This window comes from Elgaria multicarinata, chromosome 9 (assembly GCF_023053635.1).
Source record: "Elgaria multicarinata webbii isolate HBS135686 ecotype San Diego chromosome 9, rElgMul1.1.pri, whole genome shotgun sequence".
Lineage (NCBI taxonomy): Eukaryota > Metazoa > Chordata > Lepidosauria > Squamata > Anguidae > Elgaria > Elgaria multicarinata.
Window position 1 is genome coordinate 81359572 of NC_086179.1, and position 27700 is coordinate 81387271.

At 40.9% G+C, this 27700-nt stretch overlaps 1 protein-coding gene across 1 annotated transcript in view; it reads left to right on the forward strand.

The window, feature by feature from the left end:
* The window catches only part of FBXL13 (F-box and leucine rich repeat protein 13), a 107367-nt gene that overhangs the window by 76962 nt on the left and 2705 nt on the right, over nt 1-27700 (forward strand). The window contains exons 15-20 of the mRNA XM_063135016.1: nt 63-225; nt 2362-2481; nt 11658-11784; nt 19438-19521; nt 25331-25465; nt 27410-27573. Of these exons, the coding sequence (XP_062991086.1) occupies nt 63-225; nt 2362-2481; nt 11658-11784; nt 19438-19521; nt 25331-25465; nt 27410-27573 (793 nt within the window). The remainder of the gene's footprint in view (nt 1-62; nt 226-2361; nt 2482-11657; nt 11785-19437; nt 19522-25330; nt 25466-27409; nt 27574-27700) is intronic.

Genomic DNA, 27700 nt, shown 5'->3' on the forward strand with positions numbered 1-27700 from the left:
GTGATTGGAACAGTTATTGAATCCTGTGCTAATGTGACTTCATTAACATTGTATTTTAACAGGAAGCAATCGAGTTACTGACCTAAGTTTCAGACTGATGACCAAATTCTGGCCCAATATGAAAAGTATTGGCGTGCCTGACTGTCAGAAGATAACAGATGTGGGTCTCAAGCTAATTGCACCACTGGATGATATTGTTGTGCTAAATTTATCAGATTGCATGAGGTATTGTTATATTCAGATAACCAAATTAAATATTAAAGCATTAAAGTATTTAGCTCTAATTGTAGCCACTAAACAAACAGATACTCCTGCAACCAAAATTTATAAGCCACTGTGCCTGCAAATAAGCACACACCACCGGAAGAAAGACCTTATAACATTGCAACTTGCCAGCCCATCCAGCCTATTGTATCAGTGAAAAAAAGGGCATTGACCTGATTGTCCTGGCAACATCTTCTTTCAGAAAATGCAGTGGACTGGATCAACTGTAGACTGAGGCCTTAGTTAGACCCAAGGTTTATCCTGGGACCATCCCGGGGTCATCCCTGTTCATGTAAATGACACTCAGGATATCCCGGGAGCAGGCAGGGACGACCCTGGGACGATCCCGGGATAAACCTTAGGTCTAGCTAAGGCTCCAGATGGATCATGGCAGAGGCACAACCAATGCAAAATGGAGGCCATACCATTTATGCACAACACTAATGTTTTTTTCAACTCATTTGGGTCTGATAAGCTCTTTCATTCTGAAATATGACAAATATGAATAACTGTCATATATTTCAATTGGCAAGTATAACTGCAGGTTTTCTTACCCTGCTTGAATCTTAAAATGTTACTGTTGCATAGTGAATACATTTTGATAGATATCCATCACTTACAATGCATTTAAACTCTCACAAAACCACCATTCTCTATAATTTTTGGAATATGAGCAATCTGTGAAATTAAGAAAGTGTTTTGCTGTACTTGATAAACAATGAGGATAAATATTATTATGGTAGTGCTAATGTATATACAAAGCAGCTGTTTAATTTTTATGGCTGAAATACAACATGGTGTGGTAGAAGTCTGTTCATACATTTAGACTTCCCCTCCTCTACTCCCCATTCCCCACCCCACCCCGTGCCCCTCAATTGCTTTTCTCCCTGTCCTGTGATGAAAGCCATTCCATCAGCAGAAAGACTTGGTTGGATACCGCCCTATGTTTCAGGTTGGATCTTCTAGCCTGTCAGCCAATTGACAATGCAATGTCTTATATGTACTTGTGTGTCACAACCAATACAGTTAAAGGAGGATTGATGGATTCCTGCATAACATAAACTATAGAGATTTTGGGTCACTTTGCCTGGCAAGGATCACTTTTTGGTCTCAGCCAGCACAGCACATCCATGTACTTACTGTATTTATGGTCACTCATTTTTCACGCCGTCACAGTTAGAAGCAATTGAGACATATAACTACCAGCATGGAAGCACCACTCTATGCAATCCCAGGCATGCCATGGACTGAGCACTGGTTCTTTGCATTCCCAGAAGTGATCCCACAAGAGCTGCTGTATATGTATGAACCATCCCATTGTTAGCACACATTTAAAATGTCTATTGAACTCTTTAATATTCTTCTGATTTGTATAATTTGAGCGAATTCAACCCCTCCCTCCACCCTTCCCAGTGTTCTTTCTGATATTGAGAGCTGTCCCCACTTTACACATGAAACATTCAGCATATCATAGAATTCTTTAAGGCTTTTAAGTCATACAAGAGTCCACTGCAAAAGGCTTTTTGGGATATTGAGTGTGAAAATGGCCTCCTCTTTGTTGTCCCACCATAAAGCCCTTTGAATGGCAGAGCCTGAGTAAATACAGGCCAAACTCTTGAACCATTTATTTTTGTGTAGTCATATTGAAGTTAGTGAGAATACTGTCCCATAAATGATTTCAAGGTTGAATTTGAATGTTTGAAACGGTCATTTAATAATAGTTTTGTATGTTACAATTTATTTTTCGTATGTTATGTTACTGCCTTTGGCTGTAATTTTAAACATGGTTCCTGAGAAGTAAGTCCCATTGAAATTAAAGGTTCTTACTTCTCAACAGACATGGTTATATCAGGTAATCTAGCTACCTGGTAGAAATATGTTTCCAGCTAATCCCAATTATAGTTTGTAGATTTGAAAACCTTCATGAGAAGATATATGAAAACTAGCATAGTAGCATCTACTTTGGAAATAAATATTTAGGTAGATAGCTATGGACTGCTACCTATTTCAATTGATGGTTTGACATTTATATACTTATTATTATAATTTATTATTAGATTATAATATAAGAGCAGTTATTTTCTATTCATGTTTTAGAATCAGTGATGGAGGAATAAAATCATTTGTTGATGGTTCTTCAGGCTCAAGGATAAGAGAACTAAACTTGGCCAATTGTTCCTATATCACTGACAGCGCTGTCAAAAAAATAGCTCAAAGGTACCATACTGTGATATGTTGCTTGTTTGTGATATTTAGCAGTTGGGAACTTATAAAGAATTTATCTTGGAGTTGCTCGTTTTAATCACTTCTGTTCCTCTCATCAAGCATAGTTACCTCTTTGGGTACAGCAAACATTAGCTGTGATTAAGCCCCATTGAAACCAATTGCATTTATAGATCAGTTGTAAACAGGTTGCTCATTTTGGAGTTGCACATTTTAATCACTTCTGTTCCTCTCATCAAGCATAGTTACCTCTTTGGGTACAGCAAACATTAGCTGTGATTAAGCCCCATTGAAACCAATTGCATTTGTAGATTAATTGTAAACATGTTTAATTAGAAGTAATTTCAGTGGGATTTCCTTCCTTGTAAGGGTTCATAGAATTACAGACTTAATACTATAACTGTACATATATTATCTATTAATTTCACTGAAACTTAATTAACTTTTTTTGTCTTTTGCCCATTTGCTAGAATGAGCAAATCACTCTTCACAGCATGGCAATTAAAAATGGTTTGTATGATTTGGTGTAAGGAGTTTCTGATAGTATAAAATTATTTAGAAAATAATTTAAAATAATGTATTGTATACAATAAGTATACATAGTTTGTTGCTGTTTTCAGATGAGTGTATGTATATGAATTTATCTACATTTAAGTATAGACATCTTTTATTTTTCATATGATTATCAGACGGTCATTACCATCAGTAATAGCTAACACAAATGTAAAAGTTCAGAGGTATTGTTTTGGGCTGGGATCCAAACAACCATACAAGTTCCATCCACTCAATTAGGCTTTGAGCTTGTGTTTCTTGAACATGAGCCATGCATGAGACATGGCAAACTATTTTTGAATCTGAGTAAACATCCCAAAACAATTTACAAAATAGCACAGGAGTTTAAATTAATGCCATCCTCAAAATCGAAATATGTGACTTATTGGACTATTCGATAGAAAGGGGTGGGGAATCGCTCAAGATAGATGCAAGCCCTTAGCCATGCCTAGAGTAGCTCTTTGGATCCTGACATTTGTATTTTGCAGTCAATAGAATAAGTTTTGTACAACTTAATAATTAGAACTTCCATATAACAAAAAGGGTTCTGCTTTGTGTTTTATTTATTTATTTATTTATTTGATTTATACACTATATTTCTATCAAAAAATTGATGCTCAAGGCAACTAACAGTAATAAGAAACAAAGATTAAAATCAACTTAGTTAAAGCAATCAGGAAAACAAATAGATCAAAAACACAATTTAAAATCCAACAATAAATTAAATTAAATACAGCACCCAGCCCAAGAGAGCCCACTTCAGCAACAGACCAGCTTACCTGCCAAAGGCCTGCTTGAATAAAAATGCCTTTGCTTGCCAGTGGAAGGATAGCAGAAAGGGAGCAAGCCTAGCTTCTCTTGGCAAGGAGTTGGAACCTAGAGAGCAGCCACTGAGAAGGCCCTTTCTCATATCCCTGCCAAACACATCTCCAGTGGCGGCAGAATCGAGAGGAAGACCTCCCTCCACTGAATATTTTAAAAGCTGGGCAGACCTGTATGATTAGGATGACCATATGGAAAGGAGGACAGGGCCCCTGTCTCTTAAACAGTTGTATAGATAAAGGAATTTCAGCAGGTGTCATTTGTATGCATGCAGCACATGGTGAAATTCCCTTTGTATCACAGCAGTTAAAGCTGCAGGAGCCTTGCCATCTTTTGTATCTGGTCAAGAGGGCAGGGCTCCTGTAGCTTTAATCATTGTAATGAAGAGGGAGTTTCACCAGGTGCTGCATGCATACAAATGACACCTGCTGAAATTCCTTTTCCTATACAACTGTTAAAGATTCAGGAGCCCTGTCCTCCTTTTCATATGGTCACCTGACATATGAGAGAAGGCAGTCTTTTGGGCAGATAGGGATTTATAGATTATAACCAGCATTTTGAATCGAACCTGGAAACAGAACAGCAGCCATTGAAACTGTTGTAACAAAGGAGTGTTAACTAATGCTATCCTCAAAATCTAAAACATGTGCTCCCTGTAACCAGCCCTGGTGACTAGTCTGGCTGTAGAATTCTGGATCTACTGAAAGTTCAGAATACTTTTCAAAGGCAGTCCCACATTGAACCTATTACAACACAGTTCAAATTCGATGAAACTAAAGCATGTGCTTATTTATTTATTACGCTAATTTGCTTCTATAAATATCCCATATTTTATTTTGGTGCTGAGAAATTCCTCATAACTTTTTTTTTTTTTTTTGCTAGAACCATTTATGGATCATTTAACAAACTGCCAACCTAACTGTGGTTGACTTTTAAAAATGAGCTTTAAACAATACAAATAATATCACAGAATCATAGAATAGTAGAGTTGGAAGGGGCCTATAAGGCCATTGAGTCCAATCCCCCGGTCAGTGCTTTTAACTTTGCGTCTCAAAACAAAGATTATAGTGAGCTAGAAATGTAATTCCTATGCTCTCCCTTAAAGATGGATGGAGAAGTTAGTATTTTAAAAATAAGACACAAACTCACATTTCAAAAGAGGGGGAAAAATAAACGGTTGAAAAAAATAGTATTTCTTAAAGTCTGAACAGCATAGAACCTCAGATCCAGGAACAAAATCTACCCCACCTGGGGTCCCAATCCAGCTCTTCAGAGTTCTGCAGCTGGCAGCACCCCGTTCCCTCTTACCACTCATTGGCCCCGTCCAGACAACACGCCAAACCATGCTGCTTAACCACAAAATGGTTAATGGAATGCATTATGCATTCCGTTAACCATTTTGTGGTTAAGCAGCATGGTTTAGCGTGTTGCCTGAATGGGGCCATTGTTTGCTGGTTTCCCAGCATTTCTGCAGCTTCTCCCGCCCCCCATTCTAAAAGATTGAAATGCTCCTCCTAATGCTTAGTTCTTCTTCGTGGTCTCTGTGCATCACACATATGGCCTCTGCGCCTGCGCAGGGCCAGCTTCGGAAACTTCTCTAGCTGAAAGTCTTTTAGGCGGGAACCCCTCCCCCACCGTCCACTGAGCATGCTCAGGGGGTCCCGCCTAATCCCCTCAGTTCTCTTCAACCACCTGTAGGGTCAACAGCGTTTGGAGACTTCTCGTGTGTGGTGTACTTTACCTCAGCTGAAAATATTCTATTTTCCTTCTTGTCTTTTCTCTCCAGTTTTTCTAACCTTTTCTATTTAGTTATTAAAAAAAAAAAAGATTTGTTTGTTGTTACTTAGCCTTGTGGCTTATGGCACATCAAGGCCTCTTCAAGAAGTGCCCTGTTTGCGGGCTGAAGATTACGCAAACCGACGGACACTCACTTTGTTTGCTCTGCTTGGGGGAAACACACATTGTGGAATCTTGTGTGTTTGTTTAAGTTCTCGAGGCAAACGAGAAAGAACCGCTCAGACCGCCTTCGGGCGATACTCTGGGATAAGGCGTTGGAGGCAGTGGAGAAACTGAGACCATCTCGACGCTCCAAATCTCCTATCGTAATGGAGTCTATGCCCCAACTTCCTCCAGCACGGAGTGAGCCTTACCGGTTCCCCCCTCCTCCTCCTCTCAGTCCGCATCCGCAAGGGTGGCAAAAGATTTTCTAAGAGAGCGACAGAGTGTTCTGAGGCACATGACCCTCAGAGGAATAAGAGCAAAACTCAAGAATATAAATGCGAGGAAAAAGTCGTCGATACTGATTCGTCGATACCGAGGAGCCCGGTACCGAACACATCGGTACCGAGGCATGCGGCAGGGCATAGGAGCCCTATGTTGAGCCTTTCACTGCAAAGGTCTCCGACGCTACCGATAAGCCCGATACCGAGGCTATCGCTTTCGCTACCAATATCGCTTTCCCTACCTATAAGCCTGGTACCGAGGCTATTGCTTCCGAGACCATACTCGATACCGAGACGGGCGACTCCATCCTCGCCACTGGTACTGAACCCTCTGCAGCAAACAGAGCGTATTGCTGACTTGCCGGCACCGTCTCCATTACGGATCATCACGGTACCAGCTGATGACCCTACCATAAGGGCATCGGTCTCAGAAGGCGAAATTAGAGGTTCGTCCATGGATAATACCTCGGCTGATCGGGGCCCTTTTTCCCCTTGATACCGAGAAGAGCCACAACCCATCGATACCGACGGATGTCAGTACCGATAAATGCCACAGCAACCGTCAGTCGATACCGAAGGTTTTCGATACCGACACGTGTCGCCTTATGGTTAAGCTTGGGACCATTCACCGGCTTTAACTCATTCAGGTCGCCAGTATGCCACCCATGGTGAACGACCTATGCCCTCCAAGAATGCGGGATTATTACGCTGATTGGCAATCTCCCCAGTATCCTCTGTATTATTACGAGGATTGGAGACACAGAAGGCACCTAGATTACTATTATCAGTACCCCCAACCACCCTCCGACGATCTCCCATCCACCTCTCCCAGAGGATGTCATGGCCATGCCACCGCCGCCTCTACCATCGGTACCGAGGCGCGCTCCGCAACCGACGCAAACCACAGTACCAACCGCTCAGTACAGTCACAAACATTGCAGACGTTGCCTACATCAGACATGGGACTGGATGTTCCATCGGAGAAGGATTACCAATCGGACTCCTCACAAGATACATCACCACCAGATGACCTCATGGTCACTGCAGATGTGGTGTCCCCTTCAGATGACTTAGCAAACTTTACTGATCAGGTACAAAGAATGGCAACGTCCATAGGGACTCAAATATCCCAACCTATAGAGAAATTTAATGACCCAGTTTACAATGATGTATACTGTGGGTCATCAACCCCAGTGGCTATTCCATATTTGCCTGTGCTGCTGCACACAGCGCAACAACCATGGAAGCTGCCCTCCTCTATGCCACAACGTTGAGGCGGCTAGACAACATATATTTATAAGATGCAGCACTAAATTGTCCCGTTCCTATTTACACACCCAAAACTTAACTCAATAATACTCAAATAATGCACCAGTGGACAAAGAAAGCCGTAGGTTGCACGGACTGGGGAGAAGAGTATACTCTTCTACAGCTTTATCCCTTCGTGTGCATAATTACCAAGCCACAATGGCAAAACATAAGCTCTCTTTATGGGAGGAGATTGCATCTCTCTCCGGATTCTTGCCAGATGACCAAAGGGAACTGGCAGATGTTTTTGTACTGAGGCTATGAGACTTTCTTGACAATAGCTTAATACAGCACGCCACGCTATGGACTGCACCTCAAAGCCATGGTAGTTTCCATTGCGCTACGAAGGCATGTGTAGCTAAGGTCCGCAGGGTTGTCCCAGCAGACACGCACCCGCATAGAGGACCTGCCGTTCGATGGAAGCCAGATCTAACCACTACTGTTAGAGTCCCCATGGCTGGCCTCCTCGGTAGCAATAATAACTAGCTTCTTCAGTACACTGAAACTCTCGATACCGAGACTTGCAACAATATAACTAGTTTCTTCAGTGCCTAGCCTGAAACCTCTCGGTACCGAGACTGCTCTCAATACCGAGACTGGCAACAATATAACTAGCTTCTTTGGTACCGAGAATGAATCTCTCAATGCCGAGACTGGCAACAATATAGCTTCTTCGGTACAGACTGGAACCCTCGATACCAAGAGTGGCAATTACATAACTAGCAGACGCTGGAATTCTTAATGCTGAGACTGGCAATAACATAACTGGCTTTTTTGGTACCAAGGTTGGAACTTTTGGTACTGAGACTGACAATAACATAACAGGTTTTTTCGGTACCAAGGCTGGAACCCTTGATACTGAGATTGGCAATAACATTAATAGCTTCTTTGGTACAAAAGCTGAGACTCTTGATACGAAGAGGGCATCTCGCATGCAGCTTCAATGTCAGAGGGTGAGATGTAATATCTCTCCCCTCCAAAGCCAATGGACATCTGTCCACCACATCAGGCAGTGTATACCTTGCAGGCTAACCACCAATTGCAAGGTCCCCATTCCAGAGTCTCTACGCTCTGAGTGCTTTGCTTTCAATGGAGAGCGTTTTATTACCATGATGTCTGATGTCATCATTTTTGGGGGGCCCTCCCTTGGAAGAGGAGGGGACACAATATTAAATGGGCCACGTCTCCTGATAATACCATACAAGCATGGATACTGGCTTCAGTACCATGATGGGGATACGTACAACCGAGATCACTGTCATTGCGACCGATACACAGGGCTCAGCTGTTACAGCCACAATGCGTCAGCACAATTACTTAGCTCTTCCCCATTCCACCCCCATTCCATGGGACATCAGGAGATCAACTTGGGGAAGATTAGTTAGAGCATAAGAATAGACCTGATTCCCTTCAATCCTTTGAGGACTATCAGTCGGTCTCAACATTGCTCTCTTCTGCATCACCCACACAGGGCAGAACCTCCTTTGGAGGACTTATACCACTTCCCAGTCATTGATGATGACCAGGCTTGGTATTGAGACACATAACTAGGAAAATAAAGTGCAGGATTTTGTATCTCATGCTGTATGTACTGAGAAGCCAACTCCAGTGTCGATATTTTTCCTCCCAGCACTGCTTCTGACAGTTAAAAATTCCTGGAAGGGCCCTTCTTGATGGCCCTGACATTGGAAAGTGCATAAGGTCCAGTAATGGACATGGGTTTTTTTCTTTATGCACCCGTGTTCCAATTCTATATTAGTTCAGTTAGCCCCAAGGGGAGTTTTCAGAACATATTCATCTGCTTTGGGCCCCAGAGTCATACACTATCTAGTTATGATGTCCAGATACAACTTTTCCTCTTGTCAGCAACTTTACAGACCCGTCACTTCACTGTGAGTTGAGAGCAATGGTGCGCGCTCTGGTGCTTCGCATGCATACCTATGATTAGCAGGTCTCAATCCGTGAACTAGATTGAGGACCTACCATTCGATGGTGAAGGAGTGTTCAATCTCATTGCTCATCTCGTTTCCTGCATCAGAACCAGCAAATTACAGATGACACACTGTCCTTCTTAATGCTGCTTCTCAGAAAGGAGTATGTTTTGCCCCATACACATAAGTATGCATACTTCCATATAGCCATTCAGAACACTCGCCAGAGGTACCTTGGGTTTATCATAGGTACCGATATGTCCCAGTTTGAGTGCGTCTATGGACCTAAGCACAGCCCACCGAATGTTTGCAAAATATATGGCAGTTCATTTGCCTACACAGGGTGGAAGTCTACCTATATTTAGACAATTGGCTTCTAGTAGCATCTTAGAAGAGGATGCTATCGAAGGCAGTGGGAGTAATCCTCAATTTATTGAGCTCTCTGGACCTCATAGTAGAAACCACAATGTTAGACTGTCAATCCTTACCCCCTGATATATGGGACATAATTCTAGCAGCTAAGAAACAAGCGACTAGAAAGTCATATGCTACCAAATGGGAAGCTCACTCCTCCTTTGCACTAAGCAGGAATGAGAAACCCCTTTCAGAGCCTATTTCCACCATCCTCACTTTCCTTTTTTCCTTGTTAAAAGAGGCCTTAAGTTTCCTCACTTAGAGTTTATCTGGCAGTGATTTCTGCCTCACATTTATGGATTCAGGGCTGTTCGGTCTTCACTCATCCACTGGTTAAGCGCTTTATGAAAGGGATGAAAGATACAGTTCCACCCCTTCGTTCCTTTGTTCCGCAATGGATCCTTTCCATGGTGCTCAAAGCACTGTCTGCCAAGCCTTTCGAACCGTTGGCAAAGACAGATTTGCATTTACCGACTTTAAGGTGGTATTCCTTGTTGCCATAACGTCCGCTAGACGTGCATCAGAGTTAGCGGCACTCCGTATGGACTCACCTTATACGGGTTTTCATGCCGACAAAGTGGTCCTTAGACCGGACCCAGCTTTCTTCCAAAGGTTGTTTCTCCTTTCACCTTGGACAGGATTTTACTCTGCCAAGCTTTTTCCTTGCGCCGACAACTCTTCTTGAGTCAACACTACATACGCTGGACAGAACAGTGACTCTTCGGAGATCCCTAAGATTTTTTGTTTGTTATGGGTCAAACAAAAGGGACTCCAAGCATCTCCGCAGAGAATATCTGCTTGGGTTTTTTCAGACTATTAAATTAGCCTATGAACTTGCTGGCCCCCCGCTGAAGGGGAAAGTGCGCTCTCACTCCACCAGAGGAGGGGCCACTGCTACAGCTTTTGAAAGAGGTATTGCCATACCGGACCTCTGCAAAGCGGATACCTGGTCGACACCTCTGACTTTTGCCAGTCACTACCGTCTGGACGTCAGAGCGCGTAGAGACTGTGCTTTTGGGAGTGCCGTCTTATCGGCAATCCGTTGAATTTTCATCCATCACCTGACACCACCCACCTCCGGTAAGTCAGCTTGTTATTCGCCCATATGTGTGATGCACAGAGACCACGAAGAAGAAAGACAGGTTGCTTACCTGTAACTGTAGTTCTTCGAGTGGTCATCTGTGCAGTCACACAACCCTCCCACCGTCCCCACTATGGTGTCATTTTTTGATTACCTGGTGGTTCACCTCAGTGAGACTGTTTAGGCGGTTTCAAGAACTGAGGGGATTAGGCGGGAACCCCTGAGCATGCTCAGTGGATGGTGGGGGAGGGGTTCCCGCCTAAAAGACTTTCAGCTAGATAAGTTTCTGAAGCTGGCCCCGCACAGGCGCAGAGCCCATATGTGTGACTGCACAGATGACCACTCGAAGAACTACAGTTACAGGTAAGCAACCTGTCTTTACTAGCTGTAAGAGCTTTAAGCTAAAGTATGCTGGTATTTTTGTTTCTGTTCATGCTGCCTTTTGCCTGACCCCTTTTGCTTCATCCATCACTGGAATACAGCCCCCACCCCCAGCTTCTCTGAAATGGAATTCAGCCCTCAGGCTGAAAGAGGTTCAACACCTCAGATGAACAGGAATCGTGAGCACGACTGAAATACAACCTTGCACTGAATAGTCCAATGAGCCAAATATCTGACATTTAAGGATGACCTTAGATAAACAAGGTATCTGATAATTGGGGCAGATGAATGGTGCTTCATTTCAAAAAATGTATTTTGGTTCATTCATTGTCTGATGCTTCCAGTTTAGTTTCATTCCTTGTGATTTCAGAAGTGTGCTTTGAAACTCTAAGCCAAAGATTGTTGAAATGTGAAATAATTAGGAGGAAAAATTACTAAGTTTCTTGTGCTTTTATTTAGCTGCCCAAATCTGATTTATCTGAACCTGCGCTATTGTCAAGCTGTGACTGATACTGGGATTGAGACTTTGGTACTGATATCTTCATTGGCCTATATTAATATTTCTGGACTTGATATCACAGACCAGGTGAAAAAACAATGGCATGGGATTTGTTTCAAGATGCTCTTTCTTAATTATTGAGATAGAATTATCAGAACAGCTCACAGTATTCAATATGCAAATATTTTGTGGATCTCCCTATGGGTCACAGCTATATCTTCTCTATTATTTTCTATTTGTTTTCCTAATCTTCCTTTCCATTCTCTTTGCTTTTTGGTTACTGAGCCGACTAGAAGGGCCAGGAAGAAAGATATTCAGGAAAAAAGAGAACACAGCAAGAAAATAGGAAAGGTTAAATAGGATAAACTGAAACATTTATGGATTGGATATTATTGAAATATGTAAAAGGCTGGGAAAACAGGGGAAAGTTGTTTAGCCTTTTGAATAACGTTACTTCTAGAGATGTTTAATGAAATTAACACCCAGTAGTTTTAAAACACTTGAACAGATTTCTTATTCATGATATATCACTGACCTATAAAACTTTGGCCCAAAGTATTCACACCCAGGCCCAGTAATAAAAGTTTTTTTGATGTAGTACGCATAGAATATTATGGATCTAGGACTAATTAATGGAATTGTAAAATATCGTTATGTCTCAGTTGGAAGGCTTAATACATCTATAATAATGCTATAACCAAGGAACTGTTGAAAGAAAAGCAGACAGTGATAGGTATAGATGCACAATTAAGAGCATAACTAGACACACCATTAATTGCATGGATGCAATTAATTTGCATATTTTAAGGAATGTAAATAGCATCCAAGAGGCCCTGAGTAGTGTCAGGACTGCAGGGATGCTCCCAATGACCATCCCTTCAAAGCTGCTACTTAAATAGGGAGGGAAGCCTCCACTGGGTTATACTCCTTTCCCACCCACTGCAGTCCTAATGGTAACCAGGGTCCTCAGTAGTTGCTGTTTATATATTTTGAAATGTGTATGTTACTTGCATTCAAGCAGTTAATGCCATAACTAGCTTGGTCCTAAGATGCAGATTTAGGGATTTATTCTCAGAGTTAAAAACAATACAATCAAAAAGAGTTATGGTAGTGCTTCATGTTATAATTGTTCTAGGGTAACACTGGTATTATACATAAAGAATGTCCATGCATGTTTGAATACCTAGGTACATTCAACTAAGAAACTTTCAGGCTTATAATCTAAAAAGACACAATACACAAGGGAAAGAGGGAAAATATTACCTGCTACGCAGGGCCTGGACAAATAGTATCTTAAAGCATAAAATTTTTCCCCACCCTGCAGTTTTTGTGTAACATCAGAAGCTGCTTCAGAAATTCCTTTACGTTTCTGATACTGCTTTTCTGGTGGTACATTCAGAAATGGACTCTTTGACTCAGTTCAGACAACACGTTTCTCTATGCAGTGGGAAAACTCCACTCAAAGGTTGAGTTTTTAGGGGGTACTCCCCACACAGCATGTTCTAACTCCACCACTGTGTGATTGTGGGCTCCCATGGAGTTGAGTAAAAGGCAACAAAATGTTTGATTGACAGTTCCTCCTCCCACTCCTGATGGTGTCCCATCAGCCATTGCTGCCAAACCCCCCTAATCCTAGCAGCTCTCCTAGAGCGACTCTCCCTCCTTTCGCCGCTCCTGCCAGAGAACTCTGTAGCCAGTGGGAAAAGTCCACTCAATGTAATGGGAAGCTTCCCGGAGCCCTCCACACAACACAACGGTTGTGCAGGAACTCTCCTCTGCATAGCATGGATATTCAGCGTGAAGTGTTGTCTAAAAAAAAACAAAACACCTCCACCATGGGGTGTAGTTTCCCTCCAGACAACAAATTTCTCAACAGTGGTGTAAAAACTCCACTGTGGACTTCTAAAACCACTGTAGAGAAATGTGTTGTCTGAACTGACCTGGTGTCTCCTCATAGGCCTTTGTCCTAGATATTTAGTATATTGCTATAGATTGATAGAAGTGTAGTTAGATAAATGTGCAAGTGGAGAAGTCAATTTTTTCACCAATTGCCTCCAATCTAATGCACTGTGATTTTTAAAAACCACTTTATAGTTGCAGTTCTATATGTCAACCATGACAAGAACAAGTCTGTTTTAGTTTAAAAATGTAAATTCTTCTCTTTCCTTTGTGGAAGATGGAAACTAGTACTGTACCTACAGTATATTTTTATTCCTTTCATGCAAAGGTAATGTAAACGATAGGCTAACATTCTTGGGGCTATATTTTTCATTAAAATGGATGTAAGGTTGTTTGATCTTTCTAGTGGCAAGTATGCTTCAAATCAGAGATATTATCCTGAGGGCACCGGGAGCATAATCTTCTAAAAATACACTTTTGCAAAATATATTCTACATACTAATAATTCTCAAATGACAAGTAATGTTTATAACCTGAATAATATATAAAATGTTATTTACTAAAGGCTAAATGTATATTTTAATGTGGAAGTTAATACCTTTTTCTATCATCCTTTATGTTTAAAAAGTAACTGCCATCAATTTTCTTCAGTATTTTTGAATACACATATGGGCTTAGTCACAAATGTTTTAAAACCACTGCCAAATTTCTCCTTCACTAATCACAAAGCCACTCACTCAATGGCCCTGTGAGCTGTATTGTTTCCAAAACCACAAACAAGTGAAGAAAGCCTAACTCTGAAAGTAGCCAATGGTAACACAAAATGAAAATATAAACAGAAATGTCAGTCACAAAATGGTAGATCCATTCCAATGGTTTGCATAAAAAAATGTAACAGTTAACAGTTCTGCATTTTTACCAACTTTCTCAATGTGAAATTTGACAAATCTTTTGATGAAAAGGGCAGTAATGTCTGACCTTTACCAGTGAGTACTAATGTAAAAGCAATTCAGACTGGAAATATAATCAGTCTGTTGAAAATTCTCTTAAAATTTGCTGGCAGGAAGAAGCTTCTAAAGGTAAAGAAAAGCAGACTACGAGCTCTTTCAAGAGATTACCTTTCAAAGTCCAATGGCATTGAAGAACTCAGTCTATACTATGAGTTTTCTCTAAATACAGGGGCAAAGAATAACTTCTAAATATATTACATAAATATACTGAAAACCTGTAATAGCACACCCAGACTAGCTTTGCCTAGTGGCAGTTAATCAGGGTTCTAGAGGCACTCTGTGATTCACCCCCACCCCCACCCCAGTGCTTATCCTAGGGAGGGATGAGAATTTTGATACAGGTAGAAAGAATTTGTTGACTAGAATGATGCTCAGTCAACCATCCTCCTTTTAGCAGACACATTAAACCTTTCAATTTACAACTGGCATAATGAACACAGCATGGAATAAGGTCACAAGTCACCTGTCTAGGGCCAGACCACCTGATCTCAAGCCATGTAAGGTTTTAACCTATAAAGCCTTACATGGCTTGGGACCACAATACCTGACGGAACGCTTCTCCCGACATGAACTTACCTGTACATTACGCTCAACATCTAACGTCCTCCTCCAGGTGCCTACCCTGAGGGAAGCTTGGAGAATGGTAACAAGGGAGAGGGCCTTTTCGGTGGTGGCCCTTCAAATATGGAATGATCTCCCCGACAAGGCTCACCTGGTTCCAACGTTGTTATCTTTTCGGCACCAGGTCAAGACTATTCTCTTCTCCCAGGCATTTAACAGGATATGCTGAGTTATTTAACTGACCCCAGAATAGTTGTTTTTAAATGGATATTGTCTGTTTTTGTTTGTATTTTATGCTTTTTTTGGTTTAAATTTTGTATATTTCTTTTTAATGTTCACTGTTTTTAACTTTTGTAAACTGCCCAGAGAGCTTTGGCTATGGGGCGGTATATAAATGTAAATAATAATAATAACAATAATAATAATAATAATAATAATAATCCCAGATGAGGGACAAGTTCTGTTGTCATATGCTGCTTTTGCTGTCCATGGTTACGGTAGCACTTCCTTTCGGCTATGCTTCTTACTGTATTTGCATTTTCTTTTGCACTTCTTCCTTCAATCTCATCTGGGGTCCTTCGGGTGCCTCACTCATTGGCTGCCACATCTAACCAACACCTAACCAGACTTGAAATTGGTGTATTCTGGCTTAGAGTGTCATCAGACATGTGGATTTTTGAGTTTCCCTACCATCGCCATGGTCTCCTGCTGCTGTCCCACAATAGCGACGGTCTCTTTACACAGGGAGAGAAAGAGGAAGCAGCAATGACCACGTGGCCCATTCAGGGGCTGTTTATATTGTGCTACTTTTCCTGCAGACAGCAGGAAATGGCAGCACATTCCTTTTTTAAAAAAAAACGGATTAAAAGGGGTCTATTTTGTGATGGAAAAACAAGCAGAAGGAGCTAAGGGTGCTTGAGAAGTGGACATCATCGTCTAAAGCAATAAAAGAGCTTCGGCTGTGGGGCGGTATATAAATGTAAATAAATAAATAAATAAATAAATAAATAAATAAATAAATAAAACACTTGTCTGATGACTCTCATAGTCTCAGGATCCAAACAATCATCCCGCTGCCAGCCAATATCTTTTTGGCTGCAGTGATCTTTGAACTGAATGGGAAGGCATGGGATCCGCCCTTTGGGCAGGTTCACTAGACCTGGGGAGGGCAGTGTGCTCTGCTGCCAAAAATGTCTACATTCCAACTCCAGAATGTCCCAAAGATGGTCTGTACAGTCACAGGTGAGTATTTGAAGAACCTGAGCTCCAGGTAAGCAACCTGTCCTTCCTGCTGCAGACAATTTGGTTATAAAGGAAAATACTTCAGTAGATAAGAAGTTTGCTACCAACAGCCTGCATAAAAGTATTATTTAAATGTTATTTGTAATTACAAGGTAATACTGTAGATATGTTTCCATATCTATATGCTGCAAGTGTCACTATTTTACCACTGTCCCTATTTTCACATTTTGAAGAAGCCTTCTTAAAACATTCTAAATGTGAGCCATGAGAGTTGTCATCCATCAGTGCTCAGTTCCCTGCCTTCTAAGGGCTTCTTGAGGTTACATATCTAAATGTGGAGGTAGCATTTTGCCTCTAGTACACACACATATACCTATGCACCATGCAGTGCACAGCCTGTCATTTCACACACTGCAGATACTGAATTAATTATGTTTTTTTAAAAAAATATACCTTTAATCAAAGGAACACACACAGTATTGATTTTTAAATCAGTGGCGAATAGGCTACTACTTGGTAAATGAACAACAATGCAGGATTGGCAGTGATCTTTAGTATGAAAATAGATTTGTTACAAATATATACCTAGTTTCATTTGTGACATGATGGAGGATATACTTATCTCAGACTTACTGAAGCGCAGTCCAGATTGGATATTGTACTTTTTAGCAGAGAATAAGGGCTTAACGTTTTAGTTAATTAATTATGCTTTCAACTGAGCAAAAAACTGCATTTGCTCCAAGTTTCCTTCAATGCCATTACAATAGTATTGGCTTCTGGATTTCAGACCATATTTACATGCTTTTTTTCTATATAATTTTTTGTCCTCCATCAGTGAGAATCTCAACAAAACTGGTTTGTCATTTCCTTTTCATTTCTTTGAGCCATTTTGGTACTGAAGCATTAGATCGTGGTAGAGCTTTATAAATAGAAACAGTGTCACTCAATTGGGCCTAAGCCCGATTTTCCTTTCTACTGGAATCTTGTTTGGAGTGTGGATGAGAAAGCAGACAAATTCTTCTATTCTCTATTTCAAAATGCTGCTATAACTGGAAGTCCCAGAACCTCTTTGGACATGTCTATTGGCCCGATGCCCTAAAAGATCTAGCCAAGTTAGAATCATTCTGTTTTCCACAGAAATTTATTTGTGGGTAATAAGTGGACACCACTGGGTCCTTATCAAATATTTAAATGCATGTTGAATAACAAAAATAGCCACTTCCTTTTTTGCTTCTGCTTTTTCTTTTCTTTACTCCCCTATTTTCTTCAAACATGAAAAAGATGTTTAGTCTGTGAAAAGACCTTCCTTTAAAATTTCTCTTTATACTACAGTGGCTTTTGTATGTACTAGCCATGAATATGTACATATATTGCATTTTTCTCTGTATATGCTACTTTTTTTCCTTTCAACTATTGATTTCTTGAAAGACAGCACAGTATTGGTCCCCACCCACCCCAGCTGGATTTAGAGAATTAGTACTAAAGCAATATGTGTGCTTGTTTACAGATGTGAGTGGGTGTATTATATGATACTTGGAATTCATAAATTGGCTAACTGATATGTAGTGCTTTCCACTCTGTTGAATATGAGCCAAAATGATAATTCCTTTTCAGTCATTTGACAACTACAGGAGATGCCCTGTAGCAATACAGGGGACTAACCTGTAGGCAAGGAAGCTAAAATTGTTACCTCTGTGAGAAAATCTCCTGTCTTAGTTTTGTGTAATGAATGATAGATTTTCAGCTACAAAATTGTATGTATCGTCATATACATTGGCTCAGTTCTGAATCGCATTCCCATACTCCAAACAATGTTTTGGATTTTCAGAAACATCCCAGCTCACACACTCTACCTCCATCTCCCTTTCCCCCAGTTTTGTGCAGATTCCACCACCACCCCATTCCACGATTTGCTGTGACATTCACACCATACACAATTTTGTACACCTCAGTTGATGACCCATTGAAGTTTTCATTCCTTAGTATAGGATTTATTTATTTATTTTAAAAGGTCTCAATTTGAACTCTTCAGCCCAAGTACTGACTCCTTCCTGGAGTTTGTCACTAATTTTGGTCATATGTTTGTACCTTGGGCTACTGGTGACCTCTACCTGCTCTCGTATTAGACAGTGTTTTTGGTTGCTGTCACTTCTGCTCACTAAGTGAGTGAGCTGTGGAGACTACATTCTGAATCTCATTTGCGTTTGCTTTTATAGAGGCAGGGTAATACTGTGCTCTGATATTTCCTTCCTTTCCAAGGTTATCTCACAATTCATTTCAACTAGTTCTTGGATTTTTCCTGGCAATAAGGATGAGGTGGGAAATCGTCTTGACACTCTAGAACTTTGATGGGCTTCCCTTTTACCTGGACAGGATTTATTATTACCTTATACCCCACCTTTCCTCAGAGGAGCTCAAGATATATGATTTTCTTCTTCCTTCATTTTATTCTCATGACAAACCTGTGGGGTAAACTAGGCTGAGTGGTGGTGACTGGTCTAGTGTCACCCAGTGAGCTTCATAGTTATGTAGGGATTTAAACCCAGGTCCCCAGGCTTTTAGCCAAGCACTCTAATCACAACACTACACTGGCTGCTTTTTGTGCTGATCCACATTTATTTATATGCCACAAAGGCTAATACTGGCATCGCTCCTAGCAAATATCCAATGGGTAACCTCCACTATCAAGTTGTGTTATGAGCTGGACTAATAGCACTGGCTGCACTAAGAAGCTATTTTAGTCCCAGTTTGGACTTCATAGAAAATTATGGCGGGGATGGGAGGTTCTGCATATAAGAAGGAAGGGGATCAGGGAGTCCACAAGGCCATGGCATGTTCCTGAACCTACAAACATGGTTTGTTTTGGTAAAACAATATGTGCTCTAAAAGGTAATTAGAGCTTCAAATGGGGGGGGGGGGGAGAATCGATTTGAATAGTAACAGTAAAATAAGAAATACATTCTATAACTGTTACTTTGTATTAATGTGCTAATAAATGTAAACTAATATTTGTCTAAAATGTTTACAGGCTTTGGAAACCCTTGGCAAACTATGGAGAATTAAGGAGATTACAATATCAGAATGTAAACTCATTTCTGATACAGGAATTAAGGTAAAATAAGATCCTACTTTATGGATGTTACAAACTTCAGTAATTCTGCGTCATTCTTGTGCTTCCTTTGATTAACAGTGCAATAGTTAATGTGTAGTTTTCTTTAAAAATATGTATTTATTATACACTTTCCCTCGAGAGGTTGTACTTTTGGTGCTAGGCAAAGACCTTTCCCTGCACCCCAAGCTTTTTAGATGTAATTTTAATCTTACTGTTATTTTTATAAACTTCTAGGATTATTTATTTATTTATTTATTTATTTATTACAATTTTATACCACCCAATAGCCGAAGCTCTCTGGGCGGTTCACAAAAATTTAAACCTTAATAAAATGAAGGGCACTATAAAAATACTTTGATTGTCACATTCATGGAAGCCTTCTATTTATGGATGGAGAAGAATTTTTAAGCGAATTGCCCTAATTCAAACTTCTTGGACTAATATGCAGATCAGAACACAGTTACTCTCTGAATTGCGCCATTCTCCAAATTTTGTGATGTAGCTCTCAGCTCAAATGTTGTGTACAAAAATGTGTATATTTGGGGAAGCTGCATCCAAAAATGTATATATTAGGGGAACTTATGTACAAAATGTGTGTGGTAGGGAAAATTGGATTTTTTTTAAAAAAATCCAAGTTTCCATGAATGGAAAAAACACACCCTGCAGATTGATGCAGATATTGTGCAGAGCAGACTTATGAATACTTGTGAAACTGACAATGACCAGAAATCAACTGATTCCTCCATCCTTACTTCCAGTACATTTATGGTTGAGCTAATATTTGATTTGGGAGTTTCAGTCTCGTAGCTTGTACTATTAACTGATATGCTACATCAGCTTCAAACTGTTGAATTTTGTGGATTCAGTGAACAAACTAAGCTATAGCAACTGAAGTTTGGAATATGCAAAGAGCTGAAATTCACCACAGGAAGATTTAAAATGAAATTCTAAGCAGTGGAAATGGGTTTAAGATGCAGCCAGTGGCAGTTTTGCCTTTGCTTTTGGGGGAAATTATTTAAAACAGGATATGTTTTTGGCAGGAGCTGCATAGCAATCTCAGTAGGATTCTGATAAGAGAGTCTTCTGAACAGAAAACAGATGGTGGATGGAGGAGCTTTTTGCTCTGTGATAGAAATATGCCCTGCCATTTGAGTTTGGAGTATTCTAAACAAAAAAGACAGGACTGGGGACAGATTGCTGGGGTGGAAATCAGTAAAAAGGTGAAAGGAAGCTGAACGCATTCAAAGGAAGGAATGAAGTTGCTATTTCAGACCAGAAGGAAAGCAGATTAGCAGTCAAGGGAGAAGAGGTTACAAAATGCATAAGACTTAGGTGAATAGAGAATCAATCTAGAAAAGGATTAGTACCGCATCAGAAATAAAATATATGCTGTTATATTAAAATCTATATATTCTGAAAATCATCCAGAATCTTGCTGGCTCTCCAGTGATCATCACACTGTGTCCAGGAAGCAGAAGAGTTCCAAACTGAGAAATATTAACCATTCCATCATATGAATTAGTATCTTTCCATGATAATCTTCCATCATCCATCATTCTACAGCCATATGTAATATTTCAGTGGCTACAGTCTCCCAGAGCTGGACTGAATGGTGGTTCCTTCCCCTGTATATATATATGATGATGTATAACCAAGCATTTGACAGAAGACCGTATTCCTGGAAGAGTAGTTATGAGTGGAGTTTCCAGTGTACCCCCACGTTGAGCATGATGTAATTTAAAGAGCAACAGTGTAAGAATGAATATATCTTCTCTAATTTATAGACAGCCATCTGGACTTTTATAACATCCGGCAAAAAAACATTTAGAGAAGCTGCAACAAGCTGAAATTTTATTTCAGGGCATCATGTTAAATTTTCCTTCCTTATACCATAGTTAATTCCCTGAAGTGAATGAAAATATTAAAGACATATCCACTTTGTAAAATGACTTTAACCACTTCCCTATATGAAATGTGACTATCCTCCTACAAGGTGCAAATTGGATCCATTTGCTAGCAGTCTGCTAAATAAAAAAAGCAAAATGGATTGAATATAATGGACAGTCCATAATAATGATGATTACATGACATAGAGGTTCTTGTCTCCCAGCACCATACAATAGATAATAGTTGGGCTGTAGGTTTTAACCTTCCCTAATTCTCTTTTTCCTGCACTAGATTTTGAGGACCACTTGCCCTATCTGATATTTCATTATTTTAATGGGGAACACACCAATAACATGTGATGGGATATAACATTTATGGGAAGAACTGATGTATTTGTTTCCCTTTTTCAGTCCCTTCTCAAGGAAGGCTCCAAGCATACTGGTTTGTATAAAAGGCTGCTGAAAAAGTCTCAGCCAAATCCAATTCTATTCCATTTGAACTTAGACATTTTCATCAACCTCTCATAAATGCGAACCTACTTTTCTAAGGGGGATAAACTAGATGAGTCATTGGAGATCCATTATTGGATCGCCCATCTCTTTAGATTTCTTTCAAAAGCAGCTGTGGGGAGAGGTGATTGTATCAGGATCCATATGTTTATTGATGTTTTCTCTAACTAGTAATAGCAACTTGAGGGGGGAGGTGATTTACATTGGAAGTAATGGTGGGAAGAAGGTTAGTGAGCATGTTTAAACTGTGGTTTTGAGGCCACCATGGTTAGGAATGGTTCGCAAGACACACTAAGTCATGGTTTACACACAGAGCCGCCCTTATGTGAAGCAGGAGGAAGCTCCCACATGAGGTGGTGGGGAGTGGAAAGAGTGGCGAATCTGTCCTGCCCATTCCAGGAGGCCTCACCTGGTTGTCCTGCGTAAGGCAACCTTGGCACAGCAAGGCAAGGGTTAACAGCTGATGCTGTTCTTCAGCACACCTGCGCTTGCTGTGAGCCAGTGCCTGCAGTGTCACTTTGGTTGTGGGCTGGTCGTTGTGATCTTCCTCCTCCAGTTTCTGAGGAGGAGCCACATGGGTGGGCAAAATTCAAAGGAGGGAAAGAGGCTGAAGAGAAGAGGCTGGAGCACTGTGTTCTGGGGGTGGGCGGAGCCTCCACATCCATTTTTTAAAGGATTTATCACACAATCCTGTGCATGTTTACTCAGAAGTAAGTCTCAATATGTTCAATTGCTAATTAGGGGGGCACCAGATTGGGGAAGGCTGGTTTAGAGGAAGAACAGCTGGCAGCGATAGGGTTAAACACCCCTTACCAAGATCCCTTCCTCGCTTCCTTATTTTGCTTTTACATTTTATATTGTATTTTATAATGCATTTTGTGGTTTTAATTGAGAACTGCCCAGAGAGCGTTGTTGTAAAAGTTGGGTTGTGCCATTTTTTTTTAGGTTTTATCATATAATCCTATGCACGTTTGTTCAGAAGTCCCAATATGTTCAATTACTAATTAGGAGGACACCAGAATGTGCTCTGGAATGTGTCCTGGGCCCCAACAGTGGTCAGTGCACTTCAATACCATTATAAAGCAGTAGGGTACATCCTGCCACGGGATCAAAAAAACTTGGGGACCCCTATATTAGATAGAATGCATGTGCTGTTTGATGAGGGAACATTTATGACCCACAGACATTTTTTTGTCAAAACGTGTATGTGTAGTAGGGAGGGGAGGAGGAATGGGGTATTTTTATGTCCCCCTCCCTGTAGTTGTGCATGCTTATTAGTTCCATCTGATGTCCTTGTATTTTGAATGTTTAATGCTAAAAGCAGATTTTGGCTGAAAGAACATTGTGATCATCTACTAATTCTGGAGCATTGTGGGAGAAAACACACACACACACACACATGTGCTGCTACCACTTGCCAAGGACTTGGGAACTACTACTTGTCTTCCTTGGGAACTTCTCTACTCTACTAATTCTTGTAATGATAAACAGATCTTGCATCTTTTTTCTATTATTACATCTAAAATATGAGAACATCGTTTCATCTCACTGTAGTGTAGGGCTGAGCTGACTTTAGGCTTGTGGAATCTATTTTCTTTTCCAATAGAAGCCTGAGGTCCACCAACTGGAGCCAGGTGGGAAATAGTAGCTCAGAAAGGTGGGTACAAAGGTGAGGAACGAGGTAACTCATATGCTCAGTCTAGGAATTTGTTTTCACTACTAGAACTGGAGCTCACACACAAATATGCTCCTATTTTCCAATCATCCCAGCAGCCCAATTCTTGTTTGAAGCAGCCTAATTTGGAAGTGAAGAAAGACTTCTTCCAGTAACTATTGTTACTGCAATAGTTACTGCAAGGAATCTCTGTTATTTCCAGCCACAGATTGGAGATAACGGTGGAGATGCAGTTGGTGGGGGAATCGGCTGGCGCTGCAAGGAGCAGCTGCTCTTCCCAGCCCTGGTTAAGTCTCTTCATGCATTACTCTTGTGGGAACAATGTACGGAGTGCAAAGTCAGGGATTCAGCTCATGCTGGTAGGAACAGCTGCACTTTCCTGTGCGAGTTGACTCCATTTCCATGCTGCCCCCATAGGAATGATGTGCAGTGTGCAAAACCCGGGACTCAGAAGGCACTAAGAGGAGCAGCTGCACCTACCAGCACCAGCCAAGTCCCTTTTTCTACAGCGAAAGAGGCGCAGAACTCTAGGCCCCTCTCAACATGGAGAAAGACAAATGGGTAGGAGCAGGATGATATAACTTTGTAAACCACCCAGAGAGCTTCAGCTATGGGGTGAGATATGAATGTAATAAATAAAATAATCCAGCCTCCGGAGAGGGTACAGTGGGCGGGGAGGGGAGGCGATTCTCCAGAACTGGAAACCTGTTTGTACCCCTTTGTTTACTGATCAGCAAACTGCTGGGTTATGTGGAACTTTCTATTTGGACCCTTTGAGGGGGGGTCCACCTGTCCCCCCCCCCCCAATACTGGAGTTTTGGATGTAACAAAAGATTTTGGCCTGGATCCTAACATCTTTTCCTGGTGTAAATTATTTTCTTTTCTTCGATTACTGGGTGGTGTTTTTTTTTTTAATGAACTACTATTGTTTAATAAACTAATATTTTAATAAACTACTATTTATATAATTGTAAGCCTTATTTTTGTTACAACACATTTGTATGCAAGTAGTTTTGAATGATATACAGTGAAACATTCAGGAAATAATGAACTTTCTGTGTTATTACCCTGCAAATGGTTGGAAGCTACAAAAAGAATGAGGGCAACAGCATTTGGCACTTTCAAGAGTGGGTTTATATTTTCAGTTCTTTGTAAATTGCTCTGCTGTTTATTTGCTTCCAGTCTGAAGTCAAGAAGCTGTCATTGACCTGTAAAACCCAGCACACCTGATGAAATACCTGTCTCTATATGGAGCCTTCTGTCACTTAAGATCAAGTGGGGAAGTCCAGTTGTGAGGCACTCTGGAATGAATCAGTATGGAATCTAATACTATCTTACTTCAGCCTTAGTCTGCATGTTTGTCAAAAGCAATGCAAGGCCTTGCTTCTTAGGAAGTCTAATAGAGGTTTGGGAAGATCTGTTGAAAATGTTCTTGACTGTAACTTTAAAATGTGGAATATAAATTCATAAATCAAATCCAACAGTGTTTTCTTGGGGTCACCCTTTAAACAGCACAGAAGTGTGCACAAATGATGCGAATGTGCTCCAGGTTCAGCTTTTAAATAATTATTTCACTCATAATCTTATTTCAATCTATTTAATAACAGAAAGGGTATATTTCAGATCTTCAATAATTGGAGAAGTTCAGCAGATTATTTTCAGTATGAATACATTGTGAACATTAAACCTGAGCTCCCTGGTAAATCATTTGAGATTTATGTGGGCCTTTTTGTTTCAGAAATTCTGTGTTGAATTGAGAAAACTGGAGTACATTGATTTCTCTCACTGCCATGAGCTATCGAATCATTCATTAAAATATTTGACATTCAGTTGCCGTGGGATTACATCTCTCAGTATGGCTGGTTGTTCTAAGGTATGTGTATGAAAGCATAGATAGGGCTAGAAATTCTAGTACTGAGTGTATAGCATGCCCTTGCTGTTATAAACATTGTTTCTTTTTCATGCCAACGACTTGGAGGGGGTGCAACTCTGAACTGGTTTATTATGGAGTAAATTGTTCTAGGATTCCATCCAGCCTGTCCATCTGAAATGACTGAAATAATTTTGTTGTTAATGATTTTGGCACGATTCAGACAAAATTGAGCATATTTAAATCTCATTGATTTCAGCTGGAGAATGAAGAAGAAGTAGTCCATAAGCACAATTATTAAGGGCCAACTTAAGCACACTTAGGGCATGTCTAGACGAGGAGGGTGGAGGGTTATGATCTCACGATTTTATGATCGTGAGATCATCCCCCTTGTCTACACGTGCACGCGACGTCCTGGGAGGAAGAGGACGTCGCATCCGCCATTTTGTTTTTGAATCGAAAATGAGCGCACAAGCACTCCTACGCAAAAAGTAAGGGGTTTAAAAAAAACCTTCTGCTCCCTCCCCGATGGGCACAGAGCTCCTGAGGAGCTCCGTGCCCCATGCCCCGTGCCCAGGACCTGGTTACTCATGAAGAGTCGGGACGAAAACGGGATGGGTGCCCACGTCCCACCGTCTTGGGACAAGCCCGAGACCGTGGGAAAAACCGGAATTAAACTTTAGGGCCATATCCTGGGGCATGGGAGGGATCATCCCTCCCTGCCCCCGGGATCCCCTGTGCATCATGTGGATGCACAGGGATGATCTTGGGGCGATCCCTGGGATATCACCCCGTCTGGACTGGTCCTTATTAAGGGCCAACTTAAGCACACTTATTAAGGGCCAAACTACACACAACCTCAACTGTGTAGCTCTTCCCTTCAGTGCAGCCCCCCCTCACAGTGTAGGGCCCCAGATCTGGATCAGAACTCCAGGGTAGGGTAGGGAGCTTTAACCCAATCTAGATTGGCGGTGGGGGGTTAGCTCATTTAGTTGAGGGGGGCAATTTGGAGGGGCTTTTGATGAAAGGAATAGGTGTGGTGTACTGGTTAGAGCGTTGGACTGGGACTTGGGAGTTCTGGGTTTTAACTGCCCCCCTTGGCCATATAGGCTTACTGGGCCAGTGATGTTTGGGCCAGTCACTGACTCTCAGCCTAACTTACCTCACATGGTTGTTTCATGGATAAAATGGAGAGGCGGTGAGGAGAATCATGTTAGCCGTCTTGGTTCCTTCCAAGAGAAAAATAAATAAATAAATATAATAATAAAGACTGATCTCTTCCGGCAGGCCTACCCAGATGAATTTTAAGATGTCTGATTGTTAATATTGTATCAGTTTTATATGTTTTTAATCAGTTTTATGCATTTTATGGATTTTTTGTATTTAATGTTGTTTCCTGCCTCGAGCCAAAGGTGGGTAAGAAATATATTATTATATATTATTATTTATTATAAAGGATATAAATGTAATAATAAAAATAAATAAATCCAAAGACAGCTCCAGGCCACCTTCCCCAGGAATGCCCCGGAGCCTACTGTTAAGGAACAGATTTATGCCTGCAGAATTTTATGCAAGCATAAATTGGGGCCTCCAGAGCAGATGCCTCCCAGCAGAGCTGCTCCCCATGAATGAATGGAGACCCCTGCCACATCCTAACCTCCCTTAGATGGCCATCTGAGGAGTTAGATATGCTGTTAGCTATTAACTTTGTTCCTTTTGTCCTAAAAGCAGAGAAGAAATTTGGCACAGCATGGTTTAGAATCGCATCCCAGTGTTTCCAGCATTTAAAGTAAACATTTTCCCCTTAAGAGCTGTATTACTTCCACAGTTCACACTTTTTAAGTATCACTTTAAATAGTTTTCAAATTGGTTAAACTCTTTCTTCTCTCGATAGTCTCTAATAATTCCTTTGTTTTGCAACCTGTATTTATTTTGCTTGATTTACAGATAAGTGACGTAGGTATTCAGTGCGTAGCAGCATCCTGTACTTATCTTCACTACTTAGACATCTCAGGCTGCATAAATATCACTGACAAAGGATTAAAGAATCTGTGGAAAGGTTGTCTACAACTCAGAATTCTCAAGATGCTGTACTGCACAAATATTACTCGGTAAGATTCTCTATAAATCTGTTCTTGTTGTTTTTATCTAAGAGAACAATCATATGGTCCTGAGGATGGCTTGGAAAACTCCTTCTGAGATCAGATATAGGGCCCCAAACTCAAACTGAGGAGGGGG